This window comes from Trichechus manatus, unplaced genomic scaffold (assembly GCF_000243295.1).
Source record: "Trichechus manatus latirostris isolate Lorelei unplaced genomic scaffold, TriManLat1.0 scaffold00021, whole genome shotgun sequence".
In the NCBI taxonomy this organism is placed as follows: domain Eukaryota; kingdom Metazoa; phylum Chordata; class Mammalia; order Sirenia; family Trichechidae; genus Trichechus; species Trichechus manatus.
Genome location: NW_004443957.1, coordinates 17,971,179 through 17,994,320, shown reverse-complemented (window position 1 = coordinate 17,994,320; position 23,142 = coordinate 17,971,179). Strand labels below are relative to the sequence as shown.

At 40.5% G+C, this 23,142-nt stretch overlaps 1 protein-coding gene across 4 annotated transcripts in view; it reads left to right on the top strand.

Moving 5' to 3' along the window:
• Positions 1 to 44: 44 nt before the first annotated feature.
• The window catches only part of STX6 (syntaxin 6), a 58,804-nt gene continuing 35,706 nt past the window's right edge, over positions 45 to 23,142 (top strand). For 3 of the 4 annotated variants that reach the window (XR_002823489.1, XM_023728089.1, XM_023728090.1), the window contains exons 1-3: positions 16,988 to 17,250; positions 19,451 to 19,620; positions 21,596 to 21,690. Coding sequence is in view for 3 of the 4 variants with exons in the window: in XM_023728089.1 (XP_023583857.1) it covers positions 17,183 to 17,250; positions 19,451 to 19,620; positions 21,596 to 21,690 (333 nt within the window). In the remaining variant the exon portion in view is untranslated. Of the gene's footprint in view, positions 317 to 16,987; positions 17,251 to 19,450; positions 19,621 to 21,595; positions 21,691 to 23,142 lie in introns of those variants that run through there. The other variant, XM_004372882.2, reaches the window with a different exon arrangement.

Here is a 23,142-nt window from a genome sequence, read left to right as displayed (position 1 = left end):
CGGGGGTGGGGTCAGGCCTGTCGGACGCGCCGGGAGGAGCTGGGGGAGGAGGCTGCCGCGGGGTCCGGCACCAGAGTCGGGATCGATCCGCGACGCCAACTGAGCGCTGGACCTGCGGCGGTCCCGTGCACCCGGTCCTGCGCGCGCGCTCGCTGCTCTGGATCCTGCAGGCCGAGGCGCCGGCGGCTGCGGGAGGCCGGTGGGTTGGGCAGAGGGAGGCCAGGAGGGCGCGGGCACCCTGTGCTTGGAGCAAGCGTGAGGCGGCCAGGGGCCGGGACGCCATGTCCATGGAGGACCCCTTCTTTGTGGTGAAAGGGTGAGTGTCGGCGAAGGCTCCAGTGCAGAGGGGGCGGCTGTGCTGCCTGCCCGCACCTCTCCGCTCCCCTCGCTGTAGGGGGAGGGAAGCCAGTTGAGGCTGAGGAGGGGGCAGTGGGGACGGCTTAGCCTTGAGAGCCATGACCAAGCGTCCAGAGACATCGCTTCCCTGCCCTACCTGGACTGTGAAACCTGCGCTTCCAGCCGAGCCCCTCGTAGGGACCTCGTTTTGGCCTGTTAGCTGCGGTACAACTTATTTGGGGGTGGAGGGGTTCAGCAGCTCTGCAGGTGGGGAGAGGCAACAGGCCCTAGCCAAAACAGGGATTATAGTCGAGCTTGGCACTGTGCTTCGAAGGAGGGAAAACAGCATCTGCGCAGGAAAAGGGAAATGGACCTCCTGAGCTTTGTAGTTAAGAGTTGACGGGGGTGAGCTCCCATTGTCCATTGAGTTTGGAGCACTCGCCCTCAGACTGGTGACACCACAACATGCCCAGAGGCGTCTGAGCGCGTTTGGAGGGAGGGACGCGGGGGCGGGTGTTGATCTGGGAGGTTGGGGAGCGTTGCACCGGAAGACAACTCAATTCATTGGGGGAGTTTTTACTGAGTGACGTGATGAGAGGAAAACAGTCGTTCATACCCAGTGATGATGTTGGAAGGAAAACAAAATGAAATCAGCCAAACTAAACTTTCAGCTTTCTGTTAGCAACCGGGATTTTCCCACAGTGCTAAAGGAAATGAGTGGTTTCTTTTAACTCCCTGATTTCACTCGGGCTGTCTGACAGGTTCCCCCCACTTCTTCTTTTCAGAATAGAACTGCCTTAATTTATTTTTCCCTGTTAGCCGTCAGGACTCCATCTTTGATTGTTTGGAGGTAGAAACTTTAATTTCACTTTGTTATATCAACTTTATAGTCATTAACCAAACACATGAAAGATCTGATATGGTGACTTATTTCTAATAACTTGATAGCTGTATGTTTTAAATGTCAGATTTAAGCAAAAATCTAAGAACTACAAAGATCCCACAAGATCAGTACTAATAACCATAAAGTACCCCTTTGCTTTCAACCAGTTGCTACTAGCTCCCTGTTTCTGTAGTGGTCAAAGCTGACCAGTTGCTTGGGTGTTCATTGTTTTTAAGGTTTCTCTTATCCTTTATTCTCAGAATATCTAAGTAGTACATTAGGTAAAATGCTTTATTATGCATGGTACAATACATTTATACTACTACTTCCCATTTTCCTGGAAAGGTTTTTCTTCACCTTACTTTAATTTAGGTGGTGAAATACTGAGTTGTAGACTTACTAAAAATATGTGGCTCTCTACCTGGAGAATGTGTTATTTACTAGAAAGATTGATTTAGGGGTATATTTAAAAAATTTTAAACTGCGTTTTTCCTTGAATGAAAGTCTTTAATGCTTAGGTTACAAAGGTTATCTCTTGGCAGTGGAGATCAAAGATAATCAGTTTTTTTGTTTGATTTTTAATGGAATTTGCAAAAACCCTAAATTGCTTTGCCATCTTGACATTTTCCACTGATTGTATGCAGTACAGTCTACCAGTGCTTGTTCATTGACGAGATATCACTGCTTTATTGGAACATTGGGTTGGAGTTTTGGTTAACTTTTCTCAGTATATCATTTTAGCTCATGCCCTTAAGATAGTCTGAAGGAAGAGAGACTCTCAATGTCTTCTGCAGCGGAAAGATAAAGTCAGCTATGTGGATGTCTTCAAATTGTGTGATGGCATATTTGGGGAGCCTTGTACCTCCTTTGGAGCCCTGGTGGTACAGTGGTTAAGACTCGGCTGCTAACCAAAAGGTTAACACTTCGAATCCACCAGCTGCTCCTTGGAAATCTATGGGACAGTTCTGCTCTGTCCTATAAGGTCGCTATGAGTCGGAATCGACTCAGTGGTGACGGGTTTGTTTGTTTTTTAATCTCCATTGAAGCCCTGGTGGCTCCGTGGTTAAGATCCTGGCAGCTAACCAAAAGGTTGGCAGTTTGAATCCACCAGCTGCTCCTTGGAAACTCTATAGGGCAGTTCTACTCTGTTGTATAGGGTCATTATGCGTCAGAATCGACTTGATGGCAATGGGTTTTTTTTTTTGGTTTGTACCTCCATTTACTAAATGTATTGAAAATGCATCATACAGTGTGGAAAAATTAAGTCACCTAAGTTATGGCTCTTAGCCTAGGAGTTTACAGTCTAATCTGGGAAACAGTCTACTCCCAAACTAGGTAGAAACGATACCCCTAAACTAAGTAGAAACGACAAGCAGTAAACGATTAAATGCTGAAGTGAGTGCTACAGAAAATAAGTGCCCCAGAGTTCAGAGAAAGGCATCTTATTAGGAATTATTATGGTTGGAAAAGCCTTTTGGAGGTAGTAGTAGGTCTTGAAGGAGCCCTGGTAGTACAGTGGTTAACACTTGACTGCTTACTGAAAGGTCGGCAGTTCAAACTGACCAGCCACTCCGCGGAAGATGTGGCTGTCTGCTTCCATAAAGATTACGGCCTTGGAAACCCTATGGGGCAGTTCTGCAGTGCCCTGTAGGTTTACTGTGAGTCAGAATCCACTCGATGGCATTGTTTTTCTTTTTTAAAGTAGGTCTTCTTGAAAGGAGCCCTGGTGGCACAGTAGCTAAGCACTCGGCTGCTAGTTCGAATCCCCCAGTCACTCCGTGGGAGAAAAGACCTGGTGATCTGCTCCCATGAAGATTATAGCGTAGAAAACCCTATGCGAACAGTTCTACTCTGTCACATGGGGTCATTATGAGTTGGAATCAACTCAGCAGCACACAACAGTAGGACTTGAACTAAGTTTCGAAGATGAGCAGAGTTTAGATAATTCAGGCTCATCTCTCATTTGGATTGTTACCAAAGAGTCTCTTAACTGGTCCTTCTGCTGTCAGTCTCTTAGCTCTTTGATCTGCCCTTGGATCAGTCTAGACCAGCACTGTCCGATAGAAATATAATGCAAGCCACATATGTCATTTTATATTTTCTAGTAGTCACATTCAAAAAGCAAAAAACAGGTGAAATTGATTTTAATGTTTTATTTAACCTAAATCTTCAAAATCTGGTGTGTATTTTACACTTATATCTTAATTTGGATGCTAAATTTTCATCAGAAATACTTGATCTGTATTTTGATTGCATTAAATTTACAGTTGAAAAAGTAGATTCACATACCCAGGTTTTTCCAAATATACTTCAGAGTTTTCCAGTAACTGAACTGCATATGTTTTAACTTGGTTAAAATAAAAAAATAGTTTCTCAGTCACACTAACCACATTTCAAGTGCTCAGTAGTCACGTGTGGCTTCCGTTTTAGATGGCACAGGTGTAGCTTTCTAGAACTCAGGCAAGAGTACCCTACATAATATTTAGTGCAGCCCGTTGCCTACAGAATAAAGTCCAAATACTTTATGATCTGCAGCCGCTTCTCTCCCCTGCCCTCTGCTCACTCTTCCCTCAGTGCTCTAGCGATGCCAGACTCAGTACAGTGACCGTGACAGCAGTCACTGCATGCTCTTGTTGCAGATGCATCCACTCTGCCTGATTGACCCACTCAACTTTCAGAATTCATTTTAAGCGTGTTCACTGCCTCCATGAAGTGCTTCTCTTGGTACCTGTAACAGATTATTGCACCTCTTCCTCAGGCTGTCTCTCATTATTATACTGTGAGCTCTGAGACTATTTTTCCTATACTCAGCCCAGCACCTTGAATATATAGTGTAGATGTTGAATGAATACTGTTTGTGGTGGTGGAGGTGGTAGTGGTGGTGGTAAGGGGTGATGTGTCATGGGTGGGAACAGCACCAGCAGAGACCCTGAGGTGGGCGTTGTGTGTTTAGAAATCATCATGGAGAGCAGCCCAGACGGAGTAGGAAGTTTTTTGGGGAAGTAATATTAGCTAACATTTAAAGATGTGTCTCCTATGCCAAGCATTATGTGCTAAGTAAGCACTTTCTGTGAGTCTTTGTTTAGTCTTCCTGGGTACTAGCCACATTTTAAAGACAAGCTTGAGGAAGCACAAAACCAAAAAACCAAACCCACTGCCGTCGAGTTGATTCCAACTCATAGCAATCCCATAGGGTTTCCAAGGCTATAAATCTCTGCGGAAGCAGACTGCCACATCTTTCTCCCGTGGAGCCGCTGGTGGTTTTGAACCGCCAATCTTTTGGTTAGCAGTCGATCACTTTAACCACTGCACCACCACGGCTCCTTATGAGAAAGTACAGAGAGGGTAAGTTACCTGACCAAGGTCACACAGCTGTTAAGTGGTAGACCCAGGATTCAAATTTGAACAGTCTAATTCTACTCGTACTGTTAACACTTAACATTACCAGTAGAATAGGGTCAGGTTATGCTGGCCTGAGGAAAACCTCATCTTGAGGACATTAGAGATTTTAAAGCAGGGGAATAACATGAAATTAGGTTTTAGGAATATTGATTTGGTAGCAGTGTTGGGTGTGTCAGTGTGAGGAAAAATTAGAAAGCTGTTGTAATTTAAGCATGACATAATTAGCCTGAGTGTTTGAGGCTCCTTTTATGAGGTTTTAACATTGTTGGTGTCTTGTTCAGAGCAGAATCCCCAACCCCACAACTGGGCAGCTGTACTTTTAGGGCAGATTTGGTCCTGCCTGCCCCAGACGTTCACGGTGTATCACAGAAGATTTGCCCAATGCAGTACGTTGTTTTAGCCCTCTTCATTCCTGACTCTGCACTCTCCTTCGGTCCCAAGTCCAGTTGGTCGTCGCGTCCTGTCAGTGTTACCCCTTGAATATCTCTGGAGTCTCCTTTCTATTTGTAGTTCCTCTGTTCTACTTCATGTTCTCCTCTGGACCCTTGTGAGCAGCTCTTCAGCAAGCCTCTCTGCCACCATGCCAGTCTCTTCACAGTGCTACCAGATGTGACTACGGAAACGTGATGGAGTCATTTCTGCATTCAGAATCTTTCATTCTAAAGTATTTGTTGAGTGTTGTCTGTGTGCCAGGGATTGAGATATACAGCAGTGAAGAAAAAACATACCTGTGCTTTTGGGGCTTGTATTATAACAAGGGGAGAGACAGACATTAAACATATTAATAAATGTACAGTGTGTCAGGTGTTAGTAAGTTATGTGAGAAGAATAAAGCCAGGCAAAGAGAAAGAGATGCATGCTTTGGGTGTAATTTTTCTTTTCAGGTGACTGTAGGAGGCAGTGAGGTTTGATGGAAAGAACTGGGCTTTGGTGTTCAGACTGACCTGGGCTTGGAATCTCACTTCTGCCAATTACTTGGTGTAACTTCTGGCAAGTTACTTATCCTCTCTGAACCTGTTTTTTTACGTACAAACCAGGCTTAACCAAACCAAAAAAAAAAAAAAAAAACAAACCCATTGCTGTCGAGTCGATTCTGACTCACAGTGACTTCATAGAATAGAGTAGAACTGCCCCATAGGGTTACTAAGGCTGTATTCTTTATGGAAGTAGACTGCCACATCTTTCTCCTGTGGAGGGGCTGATGAGTTCAAACCGCTAACCTTTTAGTTAGTAGCCGAGTTCTTAACCAGTGTGTCACCAGGGCTCTTTCCAGGCTTAACGGTGTCTACTTTATAGGTTATGAGGTTAAATGAGATAGTGCGTGTATTGCCTAGCACAGTTTCGAGGTATATGTTAAATGCTCCGTAAGTATACCATCTTTCCTTTCTAAATGTCTGTTTATATGTTTACATCCAAAAAGACTGCCCTTTCTGACAGAGTGAAAACCATGTCTTTTGTTATTTTAGTAACATTTAAAATATGCTTATTTTAGAAAACTTAAGAAATAAAGAAAAATATAAAGAGAAAAGGAAAATCCGTTCAAATGCTACCATCTGGAAATAGTTAAAATTTTGGTGTTCTTGGGGGGAATCCCCCCAAGACTATTGCCCTAAGACAACCTTCTAACTTGAAACAGAAGACACTCCCAGAGGCCACCTTTTCACCAAATAATAGATGGGGCTGTAAAATAAACAATAATACCCATGAAGAGTGTACTCTTGGAACAATCAACTATATGAGACCAAAAGGGCAACATTTGCCTAAAACCAAAGATTAGAAGGCGGGAGGGATCGGGAAACTAGATTAATGGAAATGGGGAACCCAGGGAGGAAATGGGGAGAGTGCTGACACATTGTGGGAATTGTAGTCAATGTCACAGAACAATTTGTGTAAGAATCATTGATTGGAAATTATGTAAACTTTCACCTAAAGCACAATAAAATGTTGGGAAAAAAATTAAAAAACAAAACAAAATTTTGGTGTCTTTCTTTTCAGTCTTTGTTCCTATTTATGATTTCACGTAATAACATCCATCAGTTTTTGATTACTTATTATGTGCCAGCAATGTGCTAAGAAGCTAACAGAGATTGTCTTTTGAATCCTTATGAAGTAGGTGCTATTATTATCATTATTTTATAAATGAGAAGAATGAAACTGAGGGAGTAAAACACTTCAAATTTATAGGCTTGTAAGTGGAAAGGCTGGGATTTATATGTGTGTGTATTAGTACTAATAATCATTTTAGAAATTTGGATCATACTGTATGTTTGGTTTTTATGGTCCTTTTATCTGTATTTTCTTACGTCCTTAAAAAGTCTTGGGGAGAGGGAACTTTAAATGATTACACAGTGTTATGTCATGTAATTTATCTCTTAGGATGGACATTTATGTTGTTTCTAATTTTTCAGTATTACAGTTAATATAGTGGAAAGCCTCCTTGTAATAGATCTTTATTGGTGGTTCTGATTATTCTCATAATCTATATTTGTGTAGCAGAATTGCTAATTCACAGGGCATGCGCATTTTCAAGGCTTTTGATGCATATAACAAGACTGCCCTCCAGAATGTCCTCTTCTCTACTCACTGTTCCCCACCACAGCTCTGCAGGGCTTGAGGGGCCCATTTCCCTTGCTTCCTTGCCAGTAGTGAAATTCTCATTTTTCTCTTTATTATTTTGCTAGTTGAAAAATACCATATTTAAATCATACCTTATTCATCTTTGTATTCAGCAGGGACTCATTCAGCATTTGATGAGTGAACCCAGGTTGAGTTTTTGGTCCTGTAGTTTTTTCCCTCTCTTGTTGGAAAGCTTTTAGAATTTGCAACTTCTTAACCATACAAGTCATAAAGAAAACCACGTAATTGAGTTTGTTGTAATATGTGAGTATATTGGTACGAAGTGAGCCTCTCCTACTAGTAAGAGGCATAAATGTTGCGGTTGTTTATATTTTGCTGGCTTGGAGGCTTTGTTGCCTGAATGAGGATAGTTTATTTCCAGGTTCTTGGCTGTAGATCAGTGTTGAAATAAAGAATAAGTAAGCAAATGAGCCAAATGGTATATATTATGTTGTATTATTTTCTAGTTTTCTCTTGTCTGTTTGTCTAGCCTTCTTAGCACCAGATTGGGAGATCCTTGAGGGTAAGCATCGTGCATTTTATTCACAATATTAAAAAAAATGTTTATTGGTATACCAGAAACCCAAACCCTCAAGTTGATTCCAACTCACAGCAACCCTTAGGACAGAGCAGAACTGCACCATAGGTTTCCAGGGAGCAGCTGGTGGATACAGACTGCCAGCCTTTTGGTTAGCAGCCCATCTCTTAACCACTGTGCCACCAGGGCTTCATTTATTGGTATAGTCACTATGAAAAAAATTAACCCTACTTGCAGAGTAATTTTGGTCCAGTAAAATTGAACATAAAGCAAATCTCATTTACTACTTTAAAAAAAAAAATCAGAATCAGATGTTTCATTGTAAAAACAATTTTGTAAGCATTTGTTATAAATTTATTGAATGTTTAATACTGCATTTGGCTCTTTGAAATTGTCTAGTTATGGAGATATATGAAAGTATATATAAAAGAGAGTATACATTGTGTGTAAGATTTTTGAAGAGTTGAGATGCTGTGGAGATTGAAGAAAGGAAAGACCCACAGTAGAAATGTTGGTCAAGGATACTTGAATGAAGCAGGTGGAGCCTCAGTCTGGGCCCTGAGCAAGATTGTACAATGACGAGTGAGAAAGGTGAGGCTGCAAGTAATACCTGCTAGTTGAAACAGAATTTGTTTTAGTGAGAAATCAGGTTGGATGTTAGAGTTGGCCAGTTTTGGGGTAGAAGGAGATATAGAAGGGGTTTTGAATACCTGCCTGAGGAGTATAAATTTAATGTGATACCTATTGTAAATTCTTAACTCATGAGCCAGCCTTAACTAGCAGTTACTATTCACTTGTCTCTAGTTAAACAACTTTTAAGGGGAAGAGCCAGGGCTCAAACCCAAGTCTTCTGATTCCACAAAGAAAATAAATTTGTTTGGAGGCTTTGCAAAGATGGAATTAAATAGGCCTTGGTAGTGGAAAGAGCCTCATACTGAGGGGCAGAAGAATTGAGGCTAGCAGCTTGAGTTGTCTGAGTCCCAGCTCTAATGAATGCAGACTAGAATATCTTGAAACTTCCTTCCAGATCTAAAAATCCACTGATTGGGCATACGTAGAGGTTGTGCAAGGTAAGAAGTAGGAAAGGGAGTCAAAGATGAATCTTGTCTAGACACGTTTTGGAAAATGGCACTATTGACTAAAATAGGGAAGTTAAGGATGCTGATTTTTCTTTTTTTTTTTAAAAGACTTTTTGTTTGAATACCTGCTTTTTTAGTAGAGAGAATATGTTTAAGTTTTTTTTTTTTTTTTTTTTTTTGGCAAAATAATCCTAAAGGCAGCTAAAAATATAGGAATTAATCCTGGGTGAGTGGTTTGGTTGAAAATAATCATTGGAGAATTACCAGCTTAATGGGGTGTTTTGAACTTGTGAATGCTTATGAGCACCTAAAAAAACAGTTGTCATTTAATGGACTCTGAATCATGGCAGCGCAGTCAGTGTGTGTCAGAGTAGAACTGTGCTCCTTAGGGTTTTTTATGGCTGATTCTTCAGAAGTAGTTCCCCAGCCCTTTCTTCCAGGGCACCTTTGGATGGACTCAAGCCTCCAGCCTTTCTGTTAGCAGCCAAGTACATTAACTGTTCACACTGCCCCGGGACTCCACTGAGCACCTAGAAACTGTAAAAAGAATGCTGAGAAACAACAGATGAAATGAAGAGAAAGAAGAAAATCGGTAGAAAACTAGATCAGCACATTGTCACAGATACAAAGGAACTGAGAATCTCAAGAAAATTGATACAGTGGGCTATAGTGTCAAGTACACTGAAAATGAGGATGAGTTAAATTCCCTGACTTTGACCAGCTGTGTCATTGGTGGTAGTAGTACTATCCCAGAGTTGCGATGGAAGCATAAGCAGGTTGGGATCAAAAATTGTATATATAACTGTAGTGAAGACAAGGAGCCCTGGTGGCACAGTGGTAAAGCACTCGTCTGTGAACCAAAAAGTTAGTGGTTGGAACCCACCAGCCACTCCGTGGGAGAAAGATGTGGCATTCTGCTTCCTTAAAGATTATAGCCTTGGAATCCCTGTGGGACAGTTCTGCCCTGTACTATAGGGTCTCTATGGATCAAAATCAACTCAGGTAGTAAAGATAATAATTTTTTTCACGAGAGTAATTATAAAAGATATTACAGTGAGGTTGAATTTGGAAATAGCAGTAAAGTCAAGTAAAGGGTATGAGTATGGAAGTTAAGACAATAAAAACTCCTTCCTTACCTAGCCCAAGGGTTAGGTGGTGGGACAAGGGCCAGTGGGCTAAGAGGTAGGAGCCAGTTCCAGAAGGGTGAGGAGCGGGAGGGTGACGTGGTTGTAGAGGTTTGCACAGCCTAGGTTTTTCAAATTTTGTTACTAGAATGGAAAATATATGCCTTTACAAACCTCTCTTAGTATATTGATGAAACTGGGACTTCTCTCAGGTACAGATGCTGTGGCAGATTATATTTTTGCAAAGATGGCTGCCACTGTATATCTTATCCAAATGGTTTTTCTTAAATTGTGAAGCTGGCCTTCCCCTCTCAAGAGCTGAGATTTATGTTTCCTTTCCTTGATCCTGGACAGACCTTTGTAACTGTCTTGACTGAGAGAATGAGGCAGAAGTGACACTGCTTGGCTTCCGAAGCTGTCATTAAAGGCAACTAATTTAGCTTCCTCTTGGCTCTTCCTATCTTGAGATGTAAGCCTAGGGTGCCCTGAACTAACATGTAAGAAGCCCAGCTACGCTAAAGCCACTCTGCTAGAGAGATCATGTGGAGACAATGCCTAGAGTTAGATTTTACTGAGGAACCCCCCACTCTTACATCCCCAGTCAATTGAGTCTGTCTTAGTTATCTAGTGCTGCTGTAACAGAAGTACTACAAGTGGATGTCTTTACCAAAGAGAAATATATTCTCTCACAGTCTAGGAGGCTAGAAGTCCACATTCAGGGCACCAGCTCCAGGGGAAGTCTTTCTCTTTCTGTGTGCTCTGGGGGAAGGTCCTTGTCATCAATCTTCCCCTAGTCTAGGAGCTTCTCAGCGCAGGGACCCCTGGTCCAAAGGACACACTTCTCTCCTGGATCTTCATTCTTGGTGGCATGAGGTCCCCTTGTCTCTCTGCTTGATTCTCTCTTTTATATCTCAAAAGAAATTGACTCAAGATACAACCTAATCTTGTAGATTGAGTCCTGACTCATTAACATAACTGCCTCTAATCCTGCCTCATTAATGTCATAGAGATAGAATTTACAACACACAGGAAAATCACATCAGGTGACAAAATGGTAGACAATCACACAATACTGGGAATCATGACCTAGCCAAGTTGACACACTTTTTTATTGTGCTTTAAGTGAAAGTTTACAGTTCAAGTCAGTTTCTCATATAAAAATTTATATACACATTGTTACGTGATCCTAGTTGCTCTCCCTGTAATGTGACAGTACACTCCTTTCCTTCCCAGATTTCCCATGTCCATTCAGCCAGCTCGTGTCCCTTTTTGCCTTCTCATCTCACCTCCAGACAGGAGCTGCCTATTTAGTCTCATGTATCTACTTGAGCTAAGAAGCACTCTCTTCTCTAGTATCATTTTATGTCCCATAGTCCAGTCTAATCTTTGTCTGAAAAGTTGGCTTCGGGAATGGTTTCACTTCTGGGCTAACAGAGTCCAGGGTCCATGTCTTTCGGGGTTCCTCCAGTCTCAGACCATTAAGTCTGGCAAGTTGACATACATTTTGGGGGGATACAATTCAATCCATAACAGTGACCATAATAAATAGTTATTTTACACCACTAGGTTTTGAAGGAGTTTGTTACACAGCCACAGTAACTGGAACAGATACCGATATAGAATCTATCAGCATGGTCAAAGAAGAAAGGAGAAATAAAAAAGATGATGGAGATTGCAGCTACAATTACCATACAATTTGGTGGTCCCACTGAATGACAGATACAGGGAAACAAAAACTCCCTAGCGGCTGAGACACTCCTCTCGTTTTCCTTTGCAAACTTGCTTAGATCCAATAAGAAAACTTTCTGGATATCTGGATATATTACCTCTAGAGGTTGGTTGGGATGGTGAGCCCTTCACAGTGGTGGAACAGGTAGGAAAGTTGTATGGGAGAGGCTCAACTGTCAATGACGAGTCAATGTTAGGCTGGCTTCAAAAACAAATTAGGTTGGTCCTGCCATTGTCACATTTTTATGTAGAAGATATGGGAGAATCTGGTTTTGAAAACTTGGATGATTTATTTTTACCCAAAAGATATTCTTTTTTTTATTGCCTAGATCTCAGGTTTTTATTTAGTTTATTGTACTTTAGATGAAGGTTTGCAGAACAAACTAGCTTCTCATTAAACAATCAGTACACATATTGTTTTGTGACATTGGTTACCAACCCCACAACATGTCTGCACTCTCCCTCGACCTTGGGTTCCCAGTCAGTAGCTTTCCTGTCCCGTCCTGCCTTCTAGCCCTTGGCGTTGGGCTGGTGTGCCCCTTTCGTCTCGTTTTGTTTTATGGGCCTGTCTAATCTTTGGCTGAAGGGTGAACCTCAGGAGTGACTTCATTACTGAGCTAAAAGGGCGTCCAGGGGCTGTACTCTTAGAGTTTCTCCAGTTTCTGTCAGGCCAGTAAGTCTGATCTTTTTTTGTGAGGTGGAATTTTGTTCTACATTTTTCTCCAGCTCTGTCTGGGACCCTCTGTTGTGATCCCTGTCAGAGCAGTCAGTGGTCATAGCCGGGCAGCATCTAGTTGTACTGGACTCAGTCTGGTGGAGGCTATGGTAATTGTGGTCCATTAGTCCTTTGGATTAATCTTTCCCTTGTGTCTTTGGTTTTCCCAAAAATACATTCTTCAAAGACATGGACTACGTTGTTGTTTTTGCCAGTTGCTTATGGAGAAAGAAGGCCTGCATTACAAGTGATCTCTGACACAGGCTTGTGGTGGATTGCAGTGAAGGCTCTTGATTCGGCTGTTCATAGGGAGTTTAATCCAGGAAGACATGACAGGTCTCATTATTTTAATGGACTCTTTGGTGTACAGCAAAGGGGAAAAGCTTTGTGCCTGGTATTACCAACATTGTGACTCTTTTTGCCCCTGAGGTGCTGCCTGTGTAAGACAAAAGTGACTTTGGAAGCATATGCTAAACCAGACTTTACAGGAAAAAGAGTCAGTATCTTGTGAGTTTGACATTTGGAGGGAAGATCACAGACAAATATGGATTGCTGTTGCCTGGGGAGTCAGCATATGCAGTTGCTCACTCAGAGTAAAGTGCTCACTCTCAGACTGAAGTGCTCACATGGGGTAACTGTGTGGAACAGACAACAATGCTGGGTGCGCATTTGTATGAAGTGCTAAGAGCCAATTGATGCAGAAATAACATCCTTGCTTTCCTGAAAAAGTAGTGTGAAGAAAACTAGATGGACACTTCACTTCTTGTTAAAACATTCACAGATCTAAACAGATTGCATGAATATATACTCCTCTTTTTTATTAATTGATTTACTTGGAATGCCAAGTGATTCTAAAGGTTTAGTTCTAGATGCTTCCAAGTGATTATGAGAGTGTTCACTGGTTAGAGCCTCACACATCATCAGCCACCATGTCTTGTGGCTCTTGAAACTATTTAGGAATCCCAGGTTCTTTAGAAAATTCTGGTTACTCTTAATTATTTTGCTTAAAAATAGATCTTGTTTGTAACCAGTGTTGTTTCCTATTCCCCATTCATGCCTTCTTCTCAATTGAAATGACATTGGAAAAAGAAAAATAGGGAGATATTTTAAGCTTTGAGGAACCCCAATGACTGCTGTGAAAATAGAATTCCTTGCTATACTGCAGGTTATTATTGTAAAATGACTCTTTTTGGGGTTTTATATGCAGTGGAGTTAGATTACAACATTTAAACGGTGAATATTGGCTCAGTAGGAGTCCCTTTGTGGTGCAAACGGTTAAGCAGTAGACTTCTAACCAAAAGATTGGCAGTTTGAACACGTCCAGAGGTGCCTTGGAAGAAAGGCCTGGTGATCTGCTTCTGGGGTTTTGGTTTATTGGCCCAATGCTGGGGGAAAACGTTTTTAAAACCTTGTGACTGTATCTACTCTAAAAGCACACTTTCAAGATTTGAGCCATTGCTGCAGTCCCCACCTTTGATTCTTAAAACATCTCTTAAAGCATCTGTCTTAGAAATGTAAAATAAACGGATACTTTGCCTTTCTTATGTCTGTGCTACTAAATGAAAACTAAATATGAATCTTGTGGGGGTGTTAAGCGTTATCCTGGCATTGGGCTGTAGCATTTTTTGTAATTCCTGCCTTTTCTTTCATTTCTTCCTCAGGATATGCTTAAGTTCTTGAGTGCGTAAGGACTTCCAGATTTCATGCTCAGTGCTACTAGAATCTATACACCTCTTGCCCTCCCCACCAAATCTGAGTATTTACATTATCTTAAAGAGTTGTAGTTCTCAAAATATGGTCCATGGATCGCAGGAGGTCCCTAAGATCCTTTCACAGAGGGTTCATCAGGTTAAAACTCATAATAATACTAAGATATTTGCTCTTTTCACTGTGTTGCCGTTAGCACCAATGGTGCAAAAACAATGGTGGGTGCGGCTGCTGGTGCCTTGGCATAAATCAAGGTAGTGGCGCAGAACTGTGCTAGTCGTCATTGTATTCTTCACCACCCTGTGCTCACAGTAAAAAAAGAAAAAAGTCATTTTCCCTTGAGAATGTCCTTCACCAAGGAATAAAAATTATTTTATTAAATCTTGACCCTTGAGTACACTTTTGTTCATTTAAAAATTTTTTCATTTCCCTACAGTAAAATTCACCTTTTTTAGCATACAATTCTGTGAAGTTTGACAAATGCCCATAGTTGTGTAACCACCACCTCCACAAATTGGGTATAGAGCAGATCCATCACCCCTAAAAGTTTCCCTGAGTCCCATTTAGTCAACCCCCGCCTTTATGTTCAGCACTTGGCAACTACTGATCTGTTTTCTGCCCCCCATAGTTGTGCCTTTTCCAGAAGGTTATATAAATGGAATCGTACAGTATGGGGCCTTCTGAGTCTGGCTTCTTTTACTTAGCGTAATGCATTTGAGAGTCGTTCATGTTGTGTGTATCAGTAGTTTGTTCCTTTTCGTTGAGCAGTATTCCATTGTATTGATGAACCACAGTTTATCCATTCATTAGTTGAAGGACGTTTGGGTTGTTTTCTGATTTGGGTGGTTATGAATAAAGCTGCTATAAACATTTGCAGGTTATTGTGTCAGCATAAGCTTTCATTTCAGCTAGGAGTGGGGTTGCTGGGTCAGATGGTTAAGTGTATGTTTAATTTTATAAGAAACAGCCAAATTGTTTTCTAAAGTGACTGTGCCCTTTTGCATTTCCACCAGTTATTCCACCATCTGGCCAGCACTTTTTTTAGTATTGTCAGTGTTTTTCGTTTGCTTGCTTGTTAGTTTTGTTTTTTTAAGCCATTCTGAGTATGTAGTGGTAGTTCATTGTATATTTAATTTGCATTTTCCTAATGACAGATGGTATTGAGCATCTTCTCATGTGCTTGTTTGTTATCTGTCTGTCTTTAGTGAAGTGACTGTCCAAACCTTTGCCCATTTTTAAAATTGGGTTCGTTTTCTTACTGAGTTTTGAGAGTTCTTTATATATCCTGGATTTAAAAAAAAAAACAAACACATTGCCATCAAGTTGATTCCAACTCATAGCATGCGACCCTGTAGGACAGAGTAGAACTGCCCCGTAGGGTTTCCAGGGAGCAAGCAGTTGGTGGATTCGAACTGCTGACCTTTTGGTTAGCAGCTGAATGCTTAACCACATTCTGGATACAAGTCATTTGTCAGCTATGTAAGTTGTAAATATTTTCTCCCTGTCTTAGTACATGCTTTAATATTCTATGTGACAAAATGGGAAGTGTGCATAAAGCATTTTGCTGTATTGTGAAGAAAAACGGTTGTTCCCAGGAAGAGCACTTCTGTAATTGAGTTGTGAGAGTAAATAGTATTCCCCTCCCTGCCCTGCCCCCGCCGACCTCAGTTTTACTTGAAAAAATGACTGGCAGACAACCTGGTTATTCAGACTTGCATATCTTCTCAAATCTCAAAATTATCTCAGTACTTGAGGATATTAAAAATGAATGAGGTGAGCCTGTCACCTCAAGGAAAACAACTAACAGTATTTTTACCAGTGATAAAATTAGAGCCTTTTTTTTTATAATAGAATTTTGGAAAACCTATATTCACTACTGTGGTCTTAGAGACTCCTAATACTGAAGTTTTTCTGATGATCTTGTTGGTGATAGTAACGAATATAGTTTTGGATATTGTATAGTGGATTGAATCAACATTTGGAAGACCTGCAGTACTCAGTAAACTAGTATTTCTAATGGCCAGTACATGATATTATAAAAGTATATAAAATCATGCTTGGGTAAAAGATCCGTTCAAAGTACAGGATAGACCAATGAGTTGTAATGTATGAGAGTTCAAAAAGTTCATTAATATGGTTTCAGCTTCTGTATTGCAGCTGACCTTTAAGAAACTACTGCTTGTCAAGTGTTGGTGTGGTTTCAAAAAAGAATATCCACAAGTATCTAAAAAGACTATTAAAATACTACTCTATTTTCCAAATGTATATCTATGTGGGCTGAATTTTCATCATATACTTCACCCAAAGCATATGTCAGCAGACTGCATGTGGAAGCAGATATGAAAATCCAGCTGTTTTCTATTAAATCAGATATTAAAGAGATGTGCAAAAATGTAAAACAGTGCTACTCACTAGATTTTTTGTTTTAGAAATTATTTTTTCTGAAAACTGTGTTAACGTGTAATAAGTTTATTGCTATTTTTAAATTAATTGATAAATATATTTTAAATGACCGATTGAATTCCTGATATGGTACATAGTGATAGATACAGCCCACAGCAGTCTAAGTTCTTTGAGGTCCTCAGTAATTTTTAAGAATACAAAAGAGTTCTGAGACCAAAAAAGTTTAAGGACCGTAACTTAAGAGAATTTAATTACAGAATCAGAGTTGTGTACTGGTAGTGGAAACATGGTATGAGCTAGCTTAAAGTTTCTTAGGTTTGAGGCTTTCGGGAAGGAATTTAAACTTACTTTCTAAAATTGAGGAAACCCTGGTGGCATAGTGGTTAAGAGCTATGGCTGCTAATCAAAAGGTCAGCAGTTCGAATCCACCAGGCGCTCCTTGGAAACTCTATAGGGCAGGTCTGCTCTGTCTTGTAGGGTCACTATGAGTCAGAATCGACTCAACGGCAGTGAGTTTGGTTGGTGGGTTTCTAAAATTGATAAATTTTGTATTCTTTAAAATGAAATATTATTACAGGTAGCTCTTTAACTCTGTCTTCCATCATCATAGATGATATTCAGTGTTTACAGATAAACCAAGTACTTCACATTATGGGAAGATGTGTATCTCATTCGCCACCAAATTTGCCAGAAACTGCAATAAAGAGTAAAGATAGCAGGTTTGCATTTCATGTCCTTAATCCTTCCCCTTTTCTTCTCAAAGAGAGTTTCCTTCTTTAGCACCGAAATCCAAAGTCTGACATGAGAGGAGCAATGAGAGGACTTACCTAACCCATAAACTGGTTATGAACACGCCTTATAGATTTCATTGTTGGCCATATAGCTTACTGATTTATTCAGTCTGAAGCTCAGTAGCTGTATTCTCTGTTTAATACTTAACCTTTTAGTTCTCATCAGTTTGCTATGAAGCTAAATATCATAAATATCACTTCATTTCTGTTAGTGCTTTCTCTTCTGGTACTTGAAAGGGCAGGGGGAATAGGATGCATGCAAATTCTGTCCTAAAGGCATAGACAAGCATCTTGATCAGCTGGAACACATTTTTGTGCTGTTGGTTCCAGGAGAATTAGAAATTGAAGGATCAAAACCAATCTCTTAGTTTGGGAACAGTGGGGTTTTCCTTGTACAAGACAGAGCATATTATTAAAAAATGGCCCCTTTTTTATTTGGCTTTTACATGCAGATGATAACATTTAAATGGTGGAATTTGGCCCAGTGCTGGGGGAGAACGTTCATCAGACCTTGTCTAACTTCAAGGGGAGGAGAGAGAATCACCATCAACATCAGCCTAAAGCTGATTCCTGTGAGGTGGAGGTCAAACATACCTCCATTTTCCAACCTTTTCACCAATTCTGACACCAGCCATTCCCCTCACCACATTCTCTACTTCTCTGCTGAGTTCGATAATCTGTTGCAATGGCCACACAGGATTCACAGACCATAATTACGATTATGAGGTTTCTTAGGGTTTATTAGGATCAGGATCCACTTGGAGGTAACAGGGACAACTCAGGATACAATTCTTTGATCAGGACAGCTTCTTCTCAGCCATGCCCACAGGCAGGAATCTGAGGTCCCTCACCCTCAGCCCCTGCTCTTGGCCTCGCCCCAGCTCGGGCAAGTGTTACAAAGCTCTTTAGCTTAACTGACAAGTGCCCAGAGGCACCCCTCTCCGCCAGTAAGCCTCCTGCTTGAAGATGCTCAGCTCTCACTCTGTGGGTCAGCAGGCCCACCTCAACCGCCTCACTCCGTGGGCCAGGAAGTCCACTACACCATCTTGGCACTATTCTCCTGGTTCTGCTGCTGCTGTTTCTTTGCCGCTGGACTCTGCTGTGCTTGCTGTCACTTCTTGCTGCCATGCTTACTACCACTTCTTTCCACTGCCTTGCCGTCTCTCGCTGTCTTCAGTGTTACAGCTCCTTCTCTCAGTTTCCTGAATCTAGGAAGTTCTCAGCACAGGGACCCTGGATCCAAAGGACACGTTCCGCTCTCGGCTCTTCTTCTTGATGGGAGTGAGGTCCCCCCTCCAACCTCTGGGATTGGCTCCCTTTAAGCCTAGTGGGATGGCAAAACTGACTAATACCCTGCAAGGGTTCTGCGCACCTTATTTGCATTAGTGGCTGTCCAGTCCCCTTGGTGGGCCATGAGCACTTTATTTGCATAGTCTCACACAATCATTTTGTGGGAGTTACAAGACCATGACTAGAACGGCTGTATAATGATAATTCACTGCACTGCATTTTGTGACTATATTTAATCTAAAAGCATATAAGATCAAAGCACTTAGTGGCCTATTCTCACTCTCTAAACAGGAAAAACACTAATCTGCTGTACAGCACTGCTTAATCCAGAAAAGTAGATATATATGAAGCTAATAATGTTTGGAAATCTTTAATGACATTTTGGCTTTAAAAATGTCTCAGATTATAATACTTAATTTATAAAAGACTAGCTGTAAAAGAAAATCTGTATTAGGACTTTTACATCTGAATATTAATATATTGGAATGTTAAGGGCCCTTTAGTTAATTTGTAGGATTGCTTTTTATACTACTTTTAAATACAGTCTGTTCAGAGAAGAATTAAATGTGCGTGTCAAAAAACTTGATATAACTTTAAATAATGACTATTTTATTCCAAACATCAGCTGAGAACCTAATTCTCAGACTCTTATTTAAAGCTTTGAACTTTGATATTTGTACGTGAAGGGTTTTCTTCTATGAAAACTTAAAAACACTTTTGGGAATGGTGGTTGCTGAGGATGGTGTACAATGGTAAATGTTAACTTACATCATACAGTAACGTGTTCATGAAATATGTTTTCTGTGATTTCTCTGCATTCCCTTTACCTTGATTACAGAGAGGTACAAAAAGCAGTCAACACTGCCCAGGGATTGTTTCAGAGATGGACAGAGCTCCTCCAGGACCCCTCCACAGCAACAAGGGAAGAAATTGACTGGACCACCAACGAACTGAGAAACAACCTCCGGAGCATAGAGTGGGATCTAGAGGACCTTGACGAAACTATCAATATCCTTTTCTGTGGTGTGCATGCCATTTGGGGTATATAGACAAGTGGACAAGCTTTTATCCAAATGTCTCAAGTACATAGATTATACATTTTTTAAATAATGGATTAATGTTGTTCTTATTTTGACACATCTAAAATAATTGCCCAATAAGCTGAGATACCCGTTGGAAAAAACCAAACCCCTTGCCATCAAGTTGATTCTGACTCATAGCAACTCTATAGTGACTCTAAAGGACAGAGTAGAACTGCCTCATAGGGTTTCCAAGAAGCTGCTGGTGGATTCGAACTGCTGACCTTTTGGTTAGCAGCCAAGCTCTTAACTACCATGCCACCAGTGCTCCGTAAGCTAAAATAGGGTAGCCAAATTCTTCTATAGTGCTGACAAATCCTGTGATATAGAGGCAATGTGTAATGGTTGTGAACCCAGACCCTGGAGTCATACTGCTGGTGTTCAAGTCCTGACTCCACCAGTTACTAATGGTGTAGCTTTGGGCACATTGATTAACCTCTCGACTCAGTCTCCTTTTCAGTAGAAAGTTAGGGTAATACTATACCTAGCTCATAGGGTTGTTAAATGAGGATTAAACATACAAAGAACATAGAAAATGTCTGACACACAGTAAGGTTTTATAAAAGTGTTAGCTATCGTTTCAGAGAGGTATCTATAGACCAATATTATAAGATTAGAGATCAAAGAAGATCCTTAGATAAACATTTTCCTGTTTAAGAAGTGATGTTACAGTACCAATCTCCATTGCAAAGGAATCTTGTACCATGAAACTACATTTAGTCAAAGCACATCTGTTGTGCTAATTCATGTTAAATAAGTCCACTGATCTGACCAACCAGAGAACTGTAAAAGCAGAATTATATGGCCTTTTGTCAGCTAGAAATCTCATTTAACCAGAACTTTCAATGGAAAATATGCCAGTAGCATGTTTTGAGCTCTGGGTTTTTTGTTTTTTGTGTTTCTTGTAAGTGAGATAAAACCTCAAGGAAACCAGCTTTTGTCAGGATCATGCTATAGTCAGCACAGGTACATATGAAGGTGATATGTCAAATAAATAATTTTAAGCAATCATAATGATCCAGGTACCATTTAAATTATTAAAAGACAAGTGTATTTCCTAAAATCAGTGGAACAAACTATGTGAAGGGTGGAATTAAAAGCCACAGTTACAGAGAGATCCATCTTCCCTTGAGGCAGGAGAGAAGGATAAAAGATTGGAGGAGAAAGAAACAATGTGAGATAAAGAGGAAAAAATTTTGATAGATATTCGTCATTTAACAAATATTTATTGAATGTACTATGTGCCAGGCATTTTGTCAGTTATGGAAATTAGATTGATAAGCAAAACAGTGTAGCAGCCCTCATGGAATTTATGGCATAGTAGGGGGAAGACAGACATTAATCAAATAATAACACAAATACATACTTACAGACTATGAGAGAAAAATACAGACAGCTATGGGAGTGCCTGTGGGGCGATTGGACCAGGCTAGAGGGGTAGGAGAGTCAGGGAAGCCTTCCCTGACCTTGATCTTTTTAGAGTAAGAAGTAGGGTTAGCTTCTTGGCATCAGTGGAAATGGTTTGGAGTGACAAGTGTAAAAGGTTTGCAAAAGCTGTTATGGGAAAAGGTGGTCTGGAGTCAAAAAGGGATAAATAGGAGGTGCTGGCAAGCATGAGGAAGAGCCCAGCTCAGCTGTTGCCAGACAATGTGGATTTGTCGTGGACCCCATCAGCAGAGGCTGTGGTTCTTAGACTGACAGATCGTTTCTGCTGTGGGCATAGGAACCCTTACACAGCTTGCAGGCAGAGAAAGTTTGAGAATGATTAGCGTTAAGTTGACTATGTTTTCAGAAAGTTTGGGCCAGATTTTATTGCTTGCATGTGAGAGAGTCTGTTATTTAACAGGATGTTGTTTGTCAGGCTTTTGACAATGAAATTGCTTTACCTTGACTTTTTGACCCACGCATAGTTGAAGCAAATCCTAGAAAATTCAACCTCGATGCAACTGAATTGAGTATAAGAAAAGCCTTCATTACAAGTACCCGGCAAGTTGTCAGGGTAAGGAATGCAATTTTATTTTATTATTTGTGTAAGAAATAACCAAACTTCCTTGACCTCTTTCCCGTAATTGTGAACTAATAGGTCAACTCTGAAACCACTTTTTGGTATGAATTAAATGCCAGTTTTCCACAAATGCTTTCTCTGAAACAAAGAAATCTGTTTTTAGTATTGTCAAGCAGATTTCTTAGAGCAAAGATGAGACAATAAGCTGCTGCCCAATTTGCTGTCTCCAAGATGAGTACCTAATTAAACAGTCTAGTTGTAGATGTTTTTCCAAGTGTCTTTTAAGTTTGTAGTTTTTAATGAAGTTTTTGCTGGCAGTTTTTCTGAAGAACGTAATATTCTTGTTTTTATATAAATAACATTGACATTTCTGAGGTAATCTTTTTTTTTTTTTTCCTTTTATATATTTATAGGGTCACCTGTACTGTCTCAGAGATGAGACAGTAAACTGGGAAGGTTACTTAAATGGTCCATATCTCTGGTTCCTCCAAACCAGTTTTCCCCTTTATTTCTTAGTATATTCTATTTCTGGACAAAAGGAAGAATTACTGTTGTAGAAACCATTTGGTTTCTTGATGGATTGGTAATCACTTTGCATTGTTGAAGAGTGACTCTTTACTCAGTTTGGATGGCGGCCTTTTCCACCATCTGAATCACTCTGGAACTCTTGCAACCCATGTTACTGACATTTCCGTATACAACTGCTTGACAGCTTTTCGGGAGGTATCCAGAGCAAGCAAGCATCTATCAGGTATTACAAAAACCAAACCCAGTGAACAAATCTTTAGTCTCAAATTATTTATTTAGTTAATAGTAAAGAACTTACGAGAAAATATCATTTAGGTAAAATTTTGTATCATTAAGATATGTTTTATATTTTGAAACTATATGGCTAAGCCATTTGATTAGCATAACTAGATGTAAGAGAACCAGCTGTCTTAACATATGTACTAGAAAGCAGCTTCCTTGAATAAACGGACTTGGTATCATACCAGTGCTAACATATGGCTTTTTAAGAGTCATCTTAGGCAGGAACCTTGGTTTACATTTGCCAAAGACTTTATATCATGTGATTTCCTTTGAAATTATCTCAAATGATAGTTATTATCACTGAACTTTAAACGTTCCTGTTCCTTGTTTTATTCAGTAGATGTCTTTCTATATACATGTAGCTAAATTGTTTATTAATAAACTTGCATTTTAATGGGGCAGTAACCTTTCTGGACCTCAGGTGCCCAGTCTATACAAAGCCATTTGGATTAGACACTCCTAATTTCTGTTTCTGTAGGAGCCCAGGAGCCCTGGTGGCACAGTGGTTAAGAATCCGGCGGCTAACCAAAAGGTTAACAGTTTGAATCCACCAACCGCTCCTTGGAAACCCTATGGGGCAGTTCTAATCTGTCCTTTAGGGTCGCGATGAGTCAGAATCAACTTGGCAGCAATGGG